At 39.3% G+C, this 16,401-nt stretch overlaps 1 protein-coding gene across 1 annotated transcript in view; it reads left to right on the top strand.

Annotated features, from left to right (window-relative positions):
• The first annotated feature begins 536 nt into the window (after positions 1-536).
• Positions 537-16,401, top strand: part of ADGRF1 (adhesion G protein-coupled receptor F1) — a 38,128-nt gene continuing 22,263 nt past the window's right edge. Inside the window, exons 1-6 of the mRNA XM_004605841.2 lie at positions 537-605; positions 3,940-3,997; positions 6,241-6,390; positions 8,331-8,504; positions 10,732-10,832; positions 12,390-12,448. Coding sequence (XP_004605898.2) covers positions 537-605; positions 3,940-3,997; positions 6,241-6,390; positions 8,331-8,504; positions 10,732-10,832; positions 12,390-12,448 — 611 coding nt within the window. The remainder of the gene's footprint in view (positions 606-3,939; positions 3,998-6,240; positions 6,391-8,330; positions 8,505-10,731; positions 10,833-12,389; positions 12,449-16,401) is intronic.

Here is a 16,401-nt window from a genome sequence, read left to right as displayed (position 1 = left end):
AGTACAGGAATACTCCAGGCTCTGTGCTCCAGGTTATTTCTGGGGTGCTCTGAGGACCATATGTTGCCAGCATGAAAGACAAATACCTTAAGTTCTATACTATCTCCTCACTACCTTGAGGAGGTAATTTATGCTTATTTTTTAAAGTAATAAAACTTCTGAAAAAGAATCACGTTGTGATAGTCCATGTTTAGTAAATTTGATCACCTGCAAGAGGCTTCTTGATCAGTTTTCTAATGAAGTTTGTAAAGACTGAAGTATACAGTTTCAAGTATACAGTTTCTATGATGGGAGTGGAAGTAGTGGCAGAAAAGAAAATTAATTTCAGTTCAAGTTAAAAGAAATCAAGTCTTCAGGACTTCTGATGAGCGAGGACTTCAAGGAGCTCAAATCCGAGGGCACATTTTTTCCATTTGGGAAAATTGGTCAACTTGTGTTTCTGCTTTAGCCCTGTATAAACAACACTGGTGCAGCCACAGCCTGGCAGCCTGGCTCTTTACGTTGTGTCAGGAGAGTTGGAGAAAAAGCTGCTGAGGATGAGAGCCCCTATGCTCTGGCTCATCACCTTCTTCACCATCACTGAGGACAGCGAAGGCTTCTTGGGGGTGAGTTGGCAAGCATTGTTTTTCCCTCTCTGTCCCTGTTCCTCTCTCTCAACCAAGTACTTCAAGAATACATTAAGCTCTAGGTAATCAAAATTATGCAGTTGAACAGCCTTGGGATCAGAACTCCTGGGCTCTTGTCTCCACATCATCACATTAGTGTAGCCTTGGGCCAGTACATTCATCCCTTACAATTAGCAGACCAAAGTGCACAAAAGGCATCTTGAGGAAAAACATCTGGGAGGTCTCTTTTCTTTTGGGTTTTAGAGCCACACCCAGCGATGCTCAGGGCTTGCTCCTGGCTCTTAGCTCAGGGATCCCTCCTGGTGGGGCTCAGGGATGCAGATGTGGTGCCAGGAACCAAATCCAGATCTGCTGCAAGCATGGAGGGCACCCTCCCTACCCCTTGTACTATTGCTTCAGGTCCTAGCATGGTCTCTTTGATGGAGAAAAAGCACAAAGTTTGGCTATAGAGTTCAAGCAGTCCTTGAACTCTTTCTCTCTTATCTATATTCACTCTCACCTTTTGGTTTCCTCTTGACTCTGTGCTTAGGGGTCACTCCTGGTATTCCTTGGGGGATCATGCTGAGCTGCTCAATCAAACCCAGGCCTCCAGATATAAAACATTGCTACAAATCTTTGAGTTTTCACTTTGGCTCCTGCACTCATTTTTCTTGATGTTTTTACCTAGGATCACATCTTAAAAAAACATTTTTTTTAATAGGGACTACATCTGGCACTGCCAGACCACACACAGGCCTGACCATTTGGGGCTTGTATCTGCAGGTGTAGTTCTGTGTTGACCTTGAGGTACTCAAGGGCCACCCGGGCCACACTGAATAGTGTCGCGCGGCGCTTCTTCCAGCGAAGAAACACAACTCGGAGATCCTTTTGGCTGCGATTTATTCAGGAACTTTCTCATGCGTTAGAGAAGAAATCAGGAACGGGGACGAAGAGAAAGGAGGAAAGGGGGACGCATGAGGGAGAACCGACTAGCTAGGTGACTTCCCCCCTTATATACCTCTAGCTTCCTGCTTACGCCCACGTGTCTGCATCTGATAGGTTAGTTACAGCTTATGGGCGTGGCAAGACATCCTGTTTCCTTATTAGGAGTTGTTTTCGAAGCACACAGGTGTTGATTACAAAGAACGCTACAAAGCATGGTCCCGTGGAGGCTCTCCACAGAATAGTATTTGAAGAGAAAATTTTTTGGTGCTTGGGACCAAACCCAGTGCTTCTTGTATGCTCAGAATGTGCTCTACCATTTGAGATATCTTTTTCGCTATAGGTTCATAGGTTTCATTATCTCTGCATGGTAATGAGATTAAATCTATAACTCGATCTCAAATCTCCCCTTTCAACTCAACACTCACAGGTCTCTGACCTACTTAGGTGCTCAATATGCACATTACCTTATTATATCTGAAATGAAACTCGTTTCTCATCAGCCTGCTCCTCCCTTCCTGTTCTCAACAAAGGGCATTACCATATTGCCCATGGCTGAAGCAAATAACTCATTTATTTTTGTATATTTTTTCAATTGAATCACTGTGAGATACAGTTACAAACTTTCATGATTGAGTTTCAAGCATACAATGATTGAGCACCCATCCCTCCACCAGTGTGCATTTTCCACCACCAATGTTCCCAGTATCCCTCCCAACATACCAAACCCATCCCACCCCCTGCCTCTGTGGCAGGCATCTTCCTTCTTAATTTACCAAAAGTAGAGATCTCTATTTTTGGGCATTGTGGTTTGCAATACAGATACTGAAAGGCCATCATGTTTAGTCCTTAGTCTACTTTCAATACGTATCTCCCATCCCGAGTGATCCCTCCAACCATCATTTACTTATATTCATTGCTGGTGGGAATGCTGGCTGGTCCAGCCTTTTTATAAAATAATATGGACATTCCTCCAAAAACCAGAAATTGGGCTCCCATATGACCCAGCAATACCCCTTCTGGGTATATATCCCAGGGATGCAAGAAAACAAAAACAAACAAACAAACAAAAAAAACCACAGTATAAATGACATCTGCACATCTGCACTTGTATGTTTATTGCAGCACTGTTCATAATAACCAGAATCTGGAATAAACCCATGTGCCTGAGAACAGATGACTGGTTAAAGAAACTTTGATACATCTATACAATGGAATACTATGCAGCTGTTAGAAAAGATGAAGTCATGATATTTGCTTATAACTGGATAGACATGGAGATTATCATGCTAAGTGAAATAAGTCAGAAAGAGAGGGACAGACGTAGAATGACTGCACTCATTTGTGGAATATAAAATAGCATAATATGAGACTAACACATAATAGCACAGCAAGTAGGGCGTTTGCCTTGCATGCGGCTGGCCCAGGTTCAATTCCTCTGTCCCTCTTGGAGACCCTAGCAAGCTACTGAAAGTATCCCGCCTGCACGCCAGAGCATGGCAAGCTACCCATGTTGTATTTGATATGCCAGAAACAGTAACAACAAGTCTCACAATGGAGATGTTACTGGTGCCTGCTCAAGCAAATCGATGAACAATGGGACAACAGTGTCACAGTACAACACCTAAGGACAGTAGAGACAAGAGCCAGAAGGATTGCTCAACAGTTTGGAAGCCTGCTTCATGTGCAGGGGGAAAAGACAGTTGGGATGGAGAAGGAATTTATTTTTATATTGATTCTCCATGTGACCTGCATCTCAGCTATTGGTACTTTGTGGGGATTATCGTTAACATATAACTATTGTTCAAGTATTTCTCACTACCCCTTCAACTTTTACCTTGATTTACACCATCATCACCATTACCTATATTATTTGAATCACTCCTATAATGTTCCACCGCTTCTGTACTTGTCCGTTGTCAACATGGCTTCTAGAATCATCTAAGAAGTAAATGGCATCATGTCTTTCCAGTGTTCAGGGTTCTCCAGGGGTTCCCAGCTTACACTAGCTTAAGCTAAGCTCTTGCCATACCCGGAGGATGGATACAGCTTGCCTCCTGAGAGATACTGTCTTTCACTTCCGGTATCTCTTCCCTCACCATTCTTTCTTTTTACTCTGTGCTCATGTTCCAAGCATGTCTTACCCCCTAGAGCAATGTGTGTGTGTGTGTGTGTGTGTGTGTGTGTGTGTTTATTCTTGTACAGGAAGGTTTTCTTTTTTTTTTCCCCAAGGATGTCCATGGCCTTTAGCTTAATATTCAGAAGTGGCCTCCGGGCTGTCTTTCTGTACTACCTCACCAACATTCTGGTTTGAATTTTAGACCTATGGTTTTAATGTATTTGGGAAATACAACAAGATCTTGTTATAATTATTTTATTTATTTTTTAACAGAGAAATATTAGTCTCAGATTGAAAAGAGAATTCATCATGAATAAGAAAAAACATCCTGGTGAGTTTCCTTTAGATAGTATTTGCGGTGGACAGTGGTACCAGGAGACTAAGGTTCAAACCCCAAGAGTACTTCTGACAGAATGTGTGATTTTTGGTTCTTTAGTAAACAATCCAACTCTAGAGTGATATGATAAAATAAATATTACCAAATAAATAATTTAAATCACTTGTACCACTTGTCATCCCGTTGCTCATTGATTTTCTCAAGCGGGTGCCAGTAATATCTCCGTTCATCCCTGTCATGTGCTAGTGTAGCCCAATAGCATCTGCTCACTCCAGGAACACAAAGAGCAAATAATTTAGATAACAATTAAAAATAAAATAAGATGAAGCAATATAATAAAGACTTGTTCTTGTACAAGTCCTGTAGTATAGATGGCAGCACCTGCTCCATTCTTGGTTTTCCTTCCTTATCTCGATGCTAACAATGGAACTAAATGAACACAGACTTTAGGAGTGGATTGTGTTCTGACAATTAATGTTTCTGAGTGTATATAAACATATATGTGTATATACACGTATATGTTTATATACATACACATGTATACATATATACACATATATGCATGTGTGTATATATATACCTATACATACATACATATATATTAGGAAAACAGTGAAGCATACAAGCATCTGTTAGGAACCTGGCCAGTTTGCAAAAGTATTTTATGATAATGACAAACTGCCATACAGCAATGTGCTAACAATGCCAGAAAACTTACCATAGTGGTGCAAGGTAGCAATTTCTTAGGAAATGAAAATAAAATTTTTAACAAAGAATACCATGAGTACATTTCTCCTGACAGTAACGCTATATTAGCATTTACTGAGTAGTTATTATGTGTCACACACTATTTTAATTTTAAGTGCATTCGATGAGCTAAAATGTCACTCTGATTTCTGAATTAGGTTTAAGAGTTTAAGTTTCACGTGAGTTGCCCATCATTTTATAGAGAGTGAATGAGAGCAAAAAACTGGGGTTCCAAAGGCATGATTCAAACCTAGTGAATGTGGCTCCAAACTAGTGCCATGATTCCCTGATAATATAATCAAGGCCCACTTTTCTCCCATTTCCCAAGTCCTTGGTGCTTGAGTAGTAAAAATTCTTAGCTCTCACTACCTGGCATGACTTCCAAGGCCCAGAGCAGAGATTTCAGTCTGTAAGGAGTTAGTGTGTATAAAAGAAGGGGGCTAAGTCTCTGCAGTGTGCAGTGGTGGCAGATGGAATTTTGGTAAATATCCTTTGCCTGTTCAGCCAATCTCTGGTACTTTTTTAATTTCTTTCTGTAAAGTCTAAGAATTGATCCAGCTCCTTTCATTATCTCCAAATCACCCTTCTAAATACCTTATAATATCTCAAAGAACAATTATTATAGAAAAAAAAACAACTCAACCGTCTCTGTCCCTGCAGACATGTTTGTGCTCTAGGACTCTGGGAATTTTCTAAGAGATGTCACTGCCAATAGCAGTAACATAAGAGCCAGGCTGAAATGATGTTCAGAATTTCCTTCTTTTCAGTGGAACCTTCCCATTCTTATTCTGGGTCTGGGTTCCATAGAGAAAACTGGGGAATCTTGACAATACACTGGGGATACATACCAAGTTGTATGTGAATGCACCTAGGTGAGTTTGGATCTGGAAATGATTCATCTTCTCTTCCTTATGCTTAATGATCTTTACTTAAGGAAGAAAAAAAGTGCAGCTCAGAAAAGATCGAGTGGAGATAAGAGTGCTTCAGGAAGCACCAAGGTGTGGTTTTGTTTTGCTTTTGCATTTTACATAAGTATTCAGGTTGGACTAATTGATGGTATGTTGTACAGAGTAAGAAGAGACTTTTTGGAATGTATCAGATTGCAGGTTTTCATTGGAAATTCTTCATGGAGACCAAAACTAGGGGAGGAGAAGGGAATAACAATCAGGACTTTACTTACCTCTGCTCCCTTCAGTTCTGAAACTTGACTCTGAATGTGCCCTGAGGAAAAATGTAGCTCAGTGGCAGGAGAGAGGGTGGGAAGGGTTAGAGGACAGATGTGGATCTCTCACTTGTGGGAACCCCAGCGTATTTGTTTTGGAGGCTCAGAGTTAGTCACTGTCTGGATGAATGGAAGTCAATAAGAAGCATGTGTTTCGTAGTCTTTGAACTAAAGGCTGAATCTGATGACCGCTTCCCGATCACCTCCTGAGCAAAGATTCTCTCCCGGATAGAGAAAGGAGCCTTCTGACTGTCTTTCTTTCCATTAGGCCCTGCTCGGGAATACGAGTTATTGCTTCAGGTGACCTATAGAGATTCCAAAGAGAAAAAAGATTTGATGAACTTTCTGAAGCTCTTGAAACCTCCATCATTATGCCTACACGGGTCAATGAAGGTGATCAGGGCAAAAGCCACCACATGTAAGTTGTCTCTCTGGGAACTGAGACTGGAAATGGTGAAGGGGAGTAGGTACGTCAGGAAAGGTTAGGCCATCATACACACACACTCTGTGGCTTAGAAGAAACCATGTTTCAGGGCTGGAGAGACAAATGTTCAATTCCCAATGCTGCATATCATCCCTGATAACATCTAATAGTGATCTGTAAGCCCTGAGCACCACTAGGTGTGGCCTCAAAAATCTAAATATAAAATAAGTTACTTTTTTCACAAAACGAATTTTTAGATTCAGTGGAAAGTGTGATAGTAACTTTTGAGAAAGGAGAGAGAGAGAGAAGAGTGAAGATGTCGTCTTTTGGATGGTGGTATGGTACCAACATGAGCTTTAGTAGTCGCTGAGGTAAGTCTCACAAACCATGATTGCTAAACCCCTGGAAATCCATCATTTTGCCAAGCAGTCATGTTAATTCCATTTAGAAAAAGTTCTTTTGATTTCTACACACCCATTTTAGGCGAACAAAAGGACTAAATTTGTGGTGGTCATTTGAAGATCCAGGCTGATGAATCAGATGTGATCTCAAAGTATCTGAGGGGGAAAAAAAGGAATGCTGGAGGGTTTTATATTTGCAATTGAATTTTCTAACTGAGATTCATTCTGTTCACAATAAATTGGCCAGAACTGGTGTCATGGCTATACTCAGTCTTGGGGGTTCAACAAATTCAATTCTACTATGTGTTTGGGATAGAGCAAGAAATATTTGTAGTGTTGATGATAAAATCTAGGGCATCATAGATGCACAGCAAATGCTATACCACCAAATTACTCAGGCGCAGATGTGAAAAATATCTGGAAGCATCACTAATGACTACAAAGGTGAAATTCTGAGAAATAAAATGATTTGCTAGAACTATGGTTCTCTGAATGTGGTGCCCAATCCACGAGGCAACTTAATAGAAATGGAAGTTCTGGGCCACATCTCCAACTTACTGAGTCAGAAACTTGGAGCTGAGATGCTCTATATGATTCTGATGCATGATGAAGTCTGATGATCATTCACGTCATGTTACCAAGCAATTTTTAGATTAACTAATGTCTATTTTGTTACATTTTTCTTACTGGGGGGAGGTTGAGCTACACCCAGTTTTGCTCAGGATACTCCTGGCTCTGTGCTTAGCCATCATTTCTGGTGAGAGTTTGGAGGGGCAATGCAGAGATTGAACCTGGGTCACCCACTTATTTTTTTTTCTTGGTTTATGCTACCTTTATTTATTTATTTATTTATTTATTTAATTGAATCACCATGTGGAAAGTTACAAAGCTTTCAGGCTTAAGTCTCAGTTATACAATGCTCGAACACCCATCCCTTCACCAGTGTGGGTCACCCACTTAAAGGATAGGTACATTACTCAGGGCACTATCTCTCTAATCCTCCATTTTGTTTTATATTGGCCTATTGAAAAGAAATGGATTTGATGTAAGTGTTAGGTTAGATACATGAAAATAAGCATAAAAGATTGGTTGAATGGATTTTTTTAAATCATAACTGGAAAAATAAAGCCTCTTTGTATTCACATCTCATTTTTAGGGTCTACTTGGGAGTGATGATAGGTGCAGAGAGGATGGGGCAGTGGATAAGATTCCAAAAAGATAATGAGTAAATACCCTCTAGATTCCTTCACATAACTCTCTGGTCAATATATATTCTTGTGTATCTCTCTGTACTTCAAGAGCATTCACCCTTCTTTGAATCTAGTACCAGAAATTTGCTTTTAGTTTGTTAGTTTTCTAAATGTATCTAGTTGCTCATTTCCTTAAACATACATATGGTCATCTTTGTTTCATCATTCTAGCCATGAGTGGGAAATAATTGAATCCTATCTTAAGCCAGAGCCAATGATAGGCACACAGTAATAGTGAATTTTTAACCAGACTATTTGAAACTAAGCTCTGTCTTTCTTGTAGATTGTGGCAACCAGGATGGAGTTCTACAATGTGCCTGTGAAGATGGCTATACCTGGTTTCCCATCTCATGCCTTGATCCCCAGAAATGCTCCTTTCACACAACTGGATCACACCAGAGCTGCACCTGTCAACTCAACAACCTCACCCAAAGTGTTAACTTCTGTGAGAGAGCAAGTAAGCAGAGTATAATGATGCTAGTAGGAGGAAAGTGCTGAAGAGTCCCTGACACCTAACTTAGACAGCAAGAGGACTGTGATTATTTGCTAATGCATTTTTCTTTGTCTTCCAATCAAGGACTGGTGTTTGCAAAGAAATTAGAGGGCAGTGGCCTAATATCCTGAAAGACTTGGCTGGACACAATGAGTGTTTTTTTTTTTTTTTGACACAATGAGTTTTATGAGTGCAGAAAATTCAGAATATTGGGTCAAGGATGTAACTCAGTGGTAGCATTTATGCTTCGTAGGCATGAAGCCCCAAGTTCCATTCTTGTCACTTTTTCTCTTTGTCTCTCTCTCTTTCTTTACAAGAAAATTAAAATTCAAGCTGGTGTTTGGATATCACTTTTTTTTTTTTTCTTTTTGGTTCACACCCAGCAATGCTCAGGGGTTACTCCTGGCTTTGCACTCAGGAACTACTCCTGGCGGTGCTTGGGGGACCATATGGGATGCCGGGGATCGAACCCAGGTCGGCCGCGTGCAAGGCAAACGCCCTACCCGCTGTGCTATCGCTCCGGCCCCATGTTTGGATATCACTTTAACCTTAATGTATATCCAGCTCAGCACTGATTTTGTGATTCCGTGAATATTTAGGCAGATAAACGGCAGTACCAAGTAAATAAATGCCTGAATGAAGACAATTTTCCTACTTTATACTCATTTTGATGACATCAATTTCAAAAAAAAAGAAATCTGGAGGTGTGAAAGCAGGAGCAATACCTTGTGATTATAATGAAAGAAATGTTCTTAATTGCCAGTTGAATACAGTACTAAGCATAATAGAAGATTAGAGCCTAAATCAATGGAGACACGTGGGTTTTGAGGTGTGACCTTCAAAAAAACAAAAAAAAAGGGAAAAGGAGAGAGAGAGAGAGAGAGAGAGAGAGACAGACAGACAGACAGACAGAAAGACAGACAGACAGACAGACAGGGACAGAGACAGAGAGAGAGACAGAAAGAGAATATTTCTTACAATTCCAGTACAGCAGTGATAATAAGCTTACTTTGTCAAGTGTAACTAATGGTTGATTGGTTATTATAGTTTTAAAACTTAAAAATTGATGAAGCCTAACTTAGGAAACCAGATGAAGTGGAGGAAGCTGATTTTATGTCCAGTGAATAATGAGGATGGTCAGTGATATGATTCCAGGGCTTAAAGAACTACCAGAAGTTTTTATTTATTTATGATCTTGAGGCTCTGGATTTCGATAGAACTGAGCAAAGAGTGAGGGAGGGCATAAAGGAGAGCAGCTTTCCTAGTCTCCTTGGCTGTCTTTCCCAGATGATAGCAAGTTAAAGCAATATGTCTCCATTAAGCATCACCTGTATACTCAGATCTGAGGGCAGGTTCTGGGAGATCATATCAAAGCTATTTATTTATCTAGTTGAGGAGAACTGTCTTTAATACAAGAGCAAGGATAATGCAATTTTTTCAATATATTTGGATGAAAAATTTATCATTTGAATGAAAATCCATGTCTCATCCATCATCAGAGTATACAAAGATGGGTCAGACAGGAAATTACACTCCTAGGGGGTTTCCCAAAGCACAGTGGGAGATATCTATGCCTGAGAAATGTTCGCAAGTCGATGTCTTGATTCAAGGCTCTGTAAGAGAAATTTGGACACAGTTCTATAAAAATTCAGAGGCAGGGTCAAGGCATTGTGCCTGGAAATAAAGGGAGACCTGGGGAAGGGGTATCCTGGAGTTGACCCTGGTTGAAATCTGAGTAGGGCTTGTCCTACAGAGTCAGGGAACAACCTGTCACAGAGAAGAAAAACCCAGGATAGGTAAGCAAGGTTGGAATTGCTATGTTGGAATTAGCAAGTAGTGGGCTTCGTTTTGTTTTAATTTTAAGTACAGACAACATTTGAATCCAATGCCTAGTGAGGATACATTGAGAAGTTCAGTGACCGTATTTTAGAAACATGTGGTTGGCTGCACATTTACCTCTTCAGATTATCTTCTTCTTCAGCACTTTTCTATGACTTTTTGAAACCTTCAGTTAACACTCAGCTTTTATTTAAACCATCTTATATTATTTTAGGTTTTTATTCGTTATAAAAAGAAATTGAAATACCACTGCTGAATATATATGCTCTGAATTGTATTTCTGTCATTTTATGGTATATTTAATTCAAGTGAACAATTTCTGTATCTAGAGACTTCTTTTTATTTTCCACAGAGGTGTGGGGCACTTTCAAAATTAATGAAAGATTTACAAAAAACCTTTTGAATTCATCCTCTGCTATATACTTCAAATACAAAACTGGAATTGAAACTAAGGTAAGCAAAGCTACCAAATGTTCTCAGTCATCTATGATATATTAAGAGACAAAAATGAAGGAATAGACAAGATCGAATGATGACAAACCCTTGGTCTTCAATTACAAAACTGACTACCATGCAGTTGGGAGAGGGATGGAGGGGAGCTGGACCAGAGGCCACATAGGGTCAGTAGTGAAGGGTTGTGGGCACTCTGGTGGAAGTGAGGCACATCAATATCATAAACTTCAACACTATTATTTATGCCATGCTACCTAAAATCACTATATCATTGTTATCCTGTTGTTCATCGATTTGCTTGAGTGGGCACCAGTAACGTTTCCATTTGTCCCTGTTGCATGCTAGTGTAGCCCGGTGCCATATTGGGGGCTCTTTCAGGGTCAGGGAACGAAAACCATCATTGTTACTGTTTTTGGCATATCAATGAGCTACCTAAAATAAAATATTTTTTTTTTCTTTTTGGGTCACAACCCAGCGATGCACAGGGGTTACTCCTATCTCTGTACTCAGAAATTACCCCTGGCTGTGCTCAGGGGACCATATGGGATGCTGGGAATCGAATCTGGGTCAGCCACGCGCAAGGCAAACACCCTACCCACTGTGCTATCACTCCAGCCCAGAAAATTTAAAAATTTTTTAAAAGAAAACTTTGGTCAAACATAGTTCAGATGTTTTTTTCTTAACTTAAACATAGTTCAGATTTTTAACTTAACATATTTGTTTACTGTGTATTCTTTATTTATTCTCAGTGAGTTATGACTAAGAAGTTAATCACTTGCCTCGTAATTGGTTGTTGTGCTTTGAACATGTTCTTTCAGGACAGATTGCCAGTTGATTCTATTTTTTCTTCTATGTTCAGTTTTGTTTAAGTGTTTGGGCAATTACCAAGGCTTCTTGATTATTTTCTAATATTTATTTATTTTTCTTTCTGCTCTCTCTATATATCTATCTCTCTTTGATTTGGGGGCCATACCCTCAAATACTCTTAGCTCTGTGATCAAGGGTCACTCCTGGCAATTCTCTGGGGCCATATAAAACGCCAGGGATTCCAGCCAGAGTTCATTGTGTGCAACTCTGGCCCCTCAGTTGTCATTTCAACTATATTTTTATAACATGCAAAATTCTCTTGCGGTATCTATTTCTTCACTCAGTGTTTTCATTGGTTTATTTATTGTCTTCATCAAATTTTTGCTCATTTGCCTTTCTTGTGTGAACAAAGATAAACATATTTCTTTTCATAAAGTTCCAACAGATTTTAATACAAAAACTCCCAAAGCATGGAAATAAATTGCATATGAACTAATTTGTATCATGTAAGATGCCCAGAAGACTGGAATAGAAATCAGACAAGTTTAGTTTGGTTGTCTGAGATGGTAGGCAAGAAAGGTATTCACTGAGGAACATAATCATAGATTCAAATGCATTGGTCAATATTTTGCTAAGATTGGGTGGTGGTTTCATATATGTTTGTTTCATTATTATGCCTTACAATTTCATTACATGAAATTACATGAAAATTTTCATTTTCATACTATATATTTTTATTCTCTTTGTAAGCTTAAGGAAGTGTACAACAGAATTCAAGGTTTTGAATCAGTTCGTGTCTCCCAGTTTCGGTAAGTAATACGCTTACCAAAATAGAAGGGTTTCCCAGAATTGTTCACTAGACCTGCAGAATTTCTGGTGCTTTCCTCCAGTGACCTATTGTTAGAAAATCGGTCCTCCCCAGACTTGATGGGAGGATGGAAGGAATCTTACTAAAATTTGAAAGATTCCTGTGCTGCTTTAAAAAGTTTGAAGAGAAACTTAATGAATTCTATCCATAAAATTTAGTGGATCTACCCCTGAAACTATCCCAGAATGGCAAATCCCTAGTTGTGTGACAGAAAACTTGATAGAAAATGATGGGAGGGGGTTTGCAAGGTGAGTTGTAGAAGAATAGATTTTCTCCTTCCTCACAACAAGAGATAAGAGATTTACTAGTCAAATTATTGATGCTGGATAACTGGTATTGAAGAAGGGGAACATTTGGTAAAATATTATATGTACTGTAGACACCATAGCTCAAAACTCAATAGTCATTGTCTACAGCAAATAAAAAGATTATTTAGTAAATTATCCTTATGTTTATGCTTTCATTACCAAGTTATTTGGTTAGTTAACCATGTGTGTATAATTCTCTATTTATAGTCTGCTTGATTAAAAAAAGGACTTAGAGGTCACATAGAACTTAGCATTTTATTTATTTTCTTTGCCTTTGTTTTTCATGGCAGACATAAAGATTCTCAGTAATGAGCATGCTCTTCTAGGCACTACCCTTGAAGTCTTATAATGTCCTTATATAATGGCCCAATTGTAGAATTTTCCTTAAAATTAAATTCTAGGGAAAACATTGCTTCTTTTTCCCTTATGCCAAAGTTTGTATAATTCATTGTAGGTTTCTAACTTTATGGTCATTATACTCATTCATAAAATGGAAGATAATAATTTTTATATTGATATGTCTCTATATAATTTTTTCTTTTCCCTGGTCCTGGTTTGCTGTTTATTTCTAAGTAATATTTTATTATATGTCTTGTAAGCTATTCCCAATAATTTGTGGACAAAAATTGCAGAACTAATATGCAAAGCCTTAATGCAGCATGTAGGGCGTTTGCCTTGCACGTGGCCAACCCAGGTTCGATTCCTCCTCCCCTCTTGGAGAGTCTGGCAAGCTACTCAGAGTATCTTGCCCGCATGGCAGAGCCTGGCAAGCTACCTGTGGTGTATTCAATATGCCAAAAACAGTAACAACAAGTCTCACAATGGAGACGTTACTGGTACCTGCCGGAGCAAATGGATGAGGAAATTTTATTGCTCAGAAAGTTTTAAAATAAATCTTGGGGCTGGAGTGATAGCACAGCAGGTAGGGTGTTTGCCTTGCATGCGGCTGACCCGGGTTAGATTCCTATCATCCCACACGGTCCCCTGAGCATCACCAAGAGTAATTTCTGAATGCATGAGCCAGGAGTAAACCCTGTGCATCGCTTGGGTGTGACCCAAAAAGCAAAAAACAAAAAACCAAAAAAACTTAATATTTCACCATCTCAACTTGCATATCTGTATAGGACTAGCAATACATATGTAATTATCTTAGTCTCATTAAATCAAATGAAATAGGCATGTAAGAGCAATGTAAACAATATGGAAAGGACATACATCAATACAAAGACATTGAGATCATTGACATAAAAGGATATTTGTACTTACATATACGAGTAATAGTTTATGTAGAGTTTAAAGTTTGAGCTTTAGATCATTAGAGGTTCTAATCCATCAAATAGTAAATAATAACTTCCCAAACCAATATGTTATTGAGACTCAATTTCCTTATCTGTGAAACAGTGTTTGCATTATTACATTATCACAGGATTAATTTAATACAAGTGATGTTATTTGCTTTTCTGACTTCAAACATACTCTAAATGGATTCTTAATTAGTGCATCAATTTGTCTTCTTAAACTTTAGACTCAAATCTCTACTGCTAACTGGCATGTCTTTTGATTTTTTAGTACATGTGCAACTGTGAGGACTTGACATGGGTTTTGAATTGGTCGCCAACTCTTTTCCTCTTCATCTATAATGCCTTTCCTGTGTCAGTTACGGCGATGCTATTCTTCCAGATGCATAGACCCAAACCGTGGAGTCATCTTTTATTTTCATTTTTAATTGAAGTATATAAAGAATTGAAGTATACAATTTAATTGAAGTATATAAAGGCTCAGACTTTTAAAAAAAATACCCTATTTTGACTTTCTTTTCTATTGTTGTTTTTATTGTAATACAATGACCAGCAGACACACACACACACACACTTGATTTTAGGGCACACACACACACTTGATTTAAGGGCTCACACACACAATTTTGGTTGCAATGCTCACACATGCTTGCCAGAGGGTCTATTATTTAGTTGTGTTTAGGAACATTTTAATGGTAGTGCTCGCCAAGGGTCACATTTTTTATTTGCAATATTTTAACAGTGTCATACTGAATTGTGGTGCTCACATGCACCTGAGTGTGGTATGCTGAAGATTACACATAGTAATGCAGTGTCATGGGTCCGAAACAAAAAAGCATCATGACTGATTTTCAGCACATGAGGGCTGCATCAGGGATCAAACTTTCAGCTTCAAGCTTGTAAAACAGTCACTTTGCCACTGAGTAGTTCTGGACTCATTCAACTCAGACCTTAAGCTTTGACAAATGCTTTTATAAATTGCCTCTTATCAAGACAGAACATGTGCATTACCCCCAAGAGCTCTCTTTCTCCTTTCTTTCTCTCTTTTCTCATTCTTACCCTCACTCACTGAACTTTACCTGACTCAGAAGCCTTACATGTGCTGTTATGCTCCACCAGTCTTCTATCCATCACTAATTTCTTCTCTTTTAGGCTTCAGTTTCAACAACCCTCAATGCACAAAAGCCATTCCTAACATTTAAAGTGGCCCTCATCTCCACCTACTACTGTTATCTTTGTACCTGGCTTTCATAACAACAAATTTTGTAATCAGGCATGCATGCATAGAGTGGCTTTTCTTCTTTCTTTCTTTCTTTCTTTCTTTCTTTCTTTCTTCTTTCTTTCTTTCTTTCTTTCTTTCTTTCTTTCTTTCTTTCTTTCTTTCTTTCTTTCTTCCTTCCTTCCTTCCTTCCTTCCTTCCTTCCTTCCTTCCTTCCTCCTTCCTTCCTTCCTTCCTTCCTTCCTTCCTTCCTTCCTTCCTTCCTTCCTTCCTTCCTTCCTTCCTTCCTTCCATCCTCCTTCCTTCCTTCCTCCTTCCTTCCTTCCTTCCTTCCTTCCTTCCTTCCTTCCTTCCTTCCTTCCTTCCTTCCTTCCTTTCTTTCTTTCTTTCTTTCTTTCTTTCTTTCTTTCTTTCTTTCTTTCTTTCTTTCTTTCTTTCTTTCTTTCTTTCTTTCTTTCTTTCTCTCTTTCTTTCTCTCTTTCTCTCTCTCCTCTCTCCCTCCCTCCCTGCCTCCTTCCTTCCTTTCTTTCTTTCTTTCTTTCTTTCTTTCTTTCTTTCTTTCTTTCTTTCTTTCTTTCTTTCTTTCTTTCTTTCTTTCTTTCTTTCTTTCTTCTTTCTTTTTTTCTCTCTCTCCCTCTCTCCCGTCCCTCCCTCCCTCCCTCCCTCCCTCCCTCCCTCCCTCCCTCCCTCCCTCCCTCCCTCCCTTCCTTCCTTCCTTCCTTCCTTCCTTCCTTCCTTCCTTCCTTCCTTCCTTCCTTCCTTCCTTCCTTCCTTCCTTCCTTCCTTCCTTCCTTTCTTCTTATTTGGGCCACATCCAGCCCTGCTCAGAGCTTGTTCCTGGCTCTGTGTTCAGAAAACACTCCAGGTGGTGCTCTGGGGCCTATATGAAATGCCAGGGATTGGAATGCAGTCAGCCACATACAAGGCAAATGCCTTAACCCTGGAACTATTTCTCCGGCCAGTTTTCTTGTTTTATATTTACCTTGCCTTCTTCAAAAGGATGTAAATTCCATGAAGTAAGGGAGAAACCACTCCTGGTTATTCCCAGGGATTTAGTGTCATGCATGCA

Source organism: Sorex araneus, chromosome 4 (assembly GCF_027595985.1).
Source record: "Sorex araneus isolate mSorAra2 chromosome 4, mSorAra2.pri, whole genome shotgun sequence".
NCBI lineage: Eukaryota > Metazoa > Chordata > Mammalia > Eulipotyphla > Soricidae > Sorex > Sorex araneus.
This window is presented reverse-complemented; position numbering and strand designations above follow the sequence as displayed.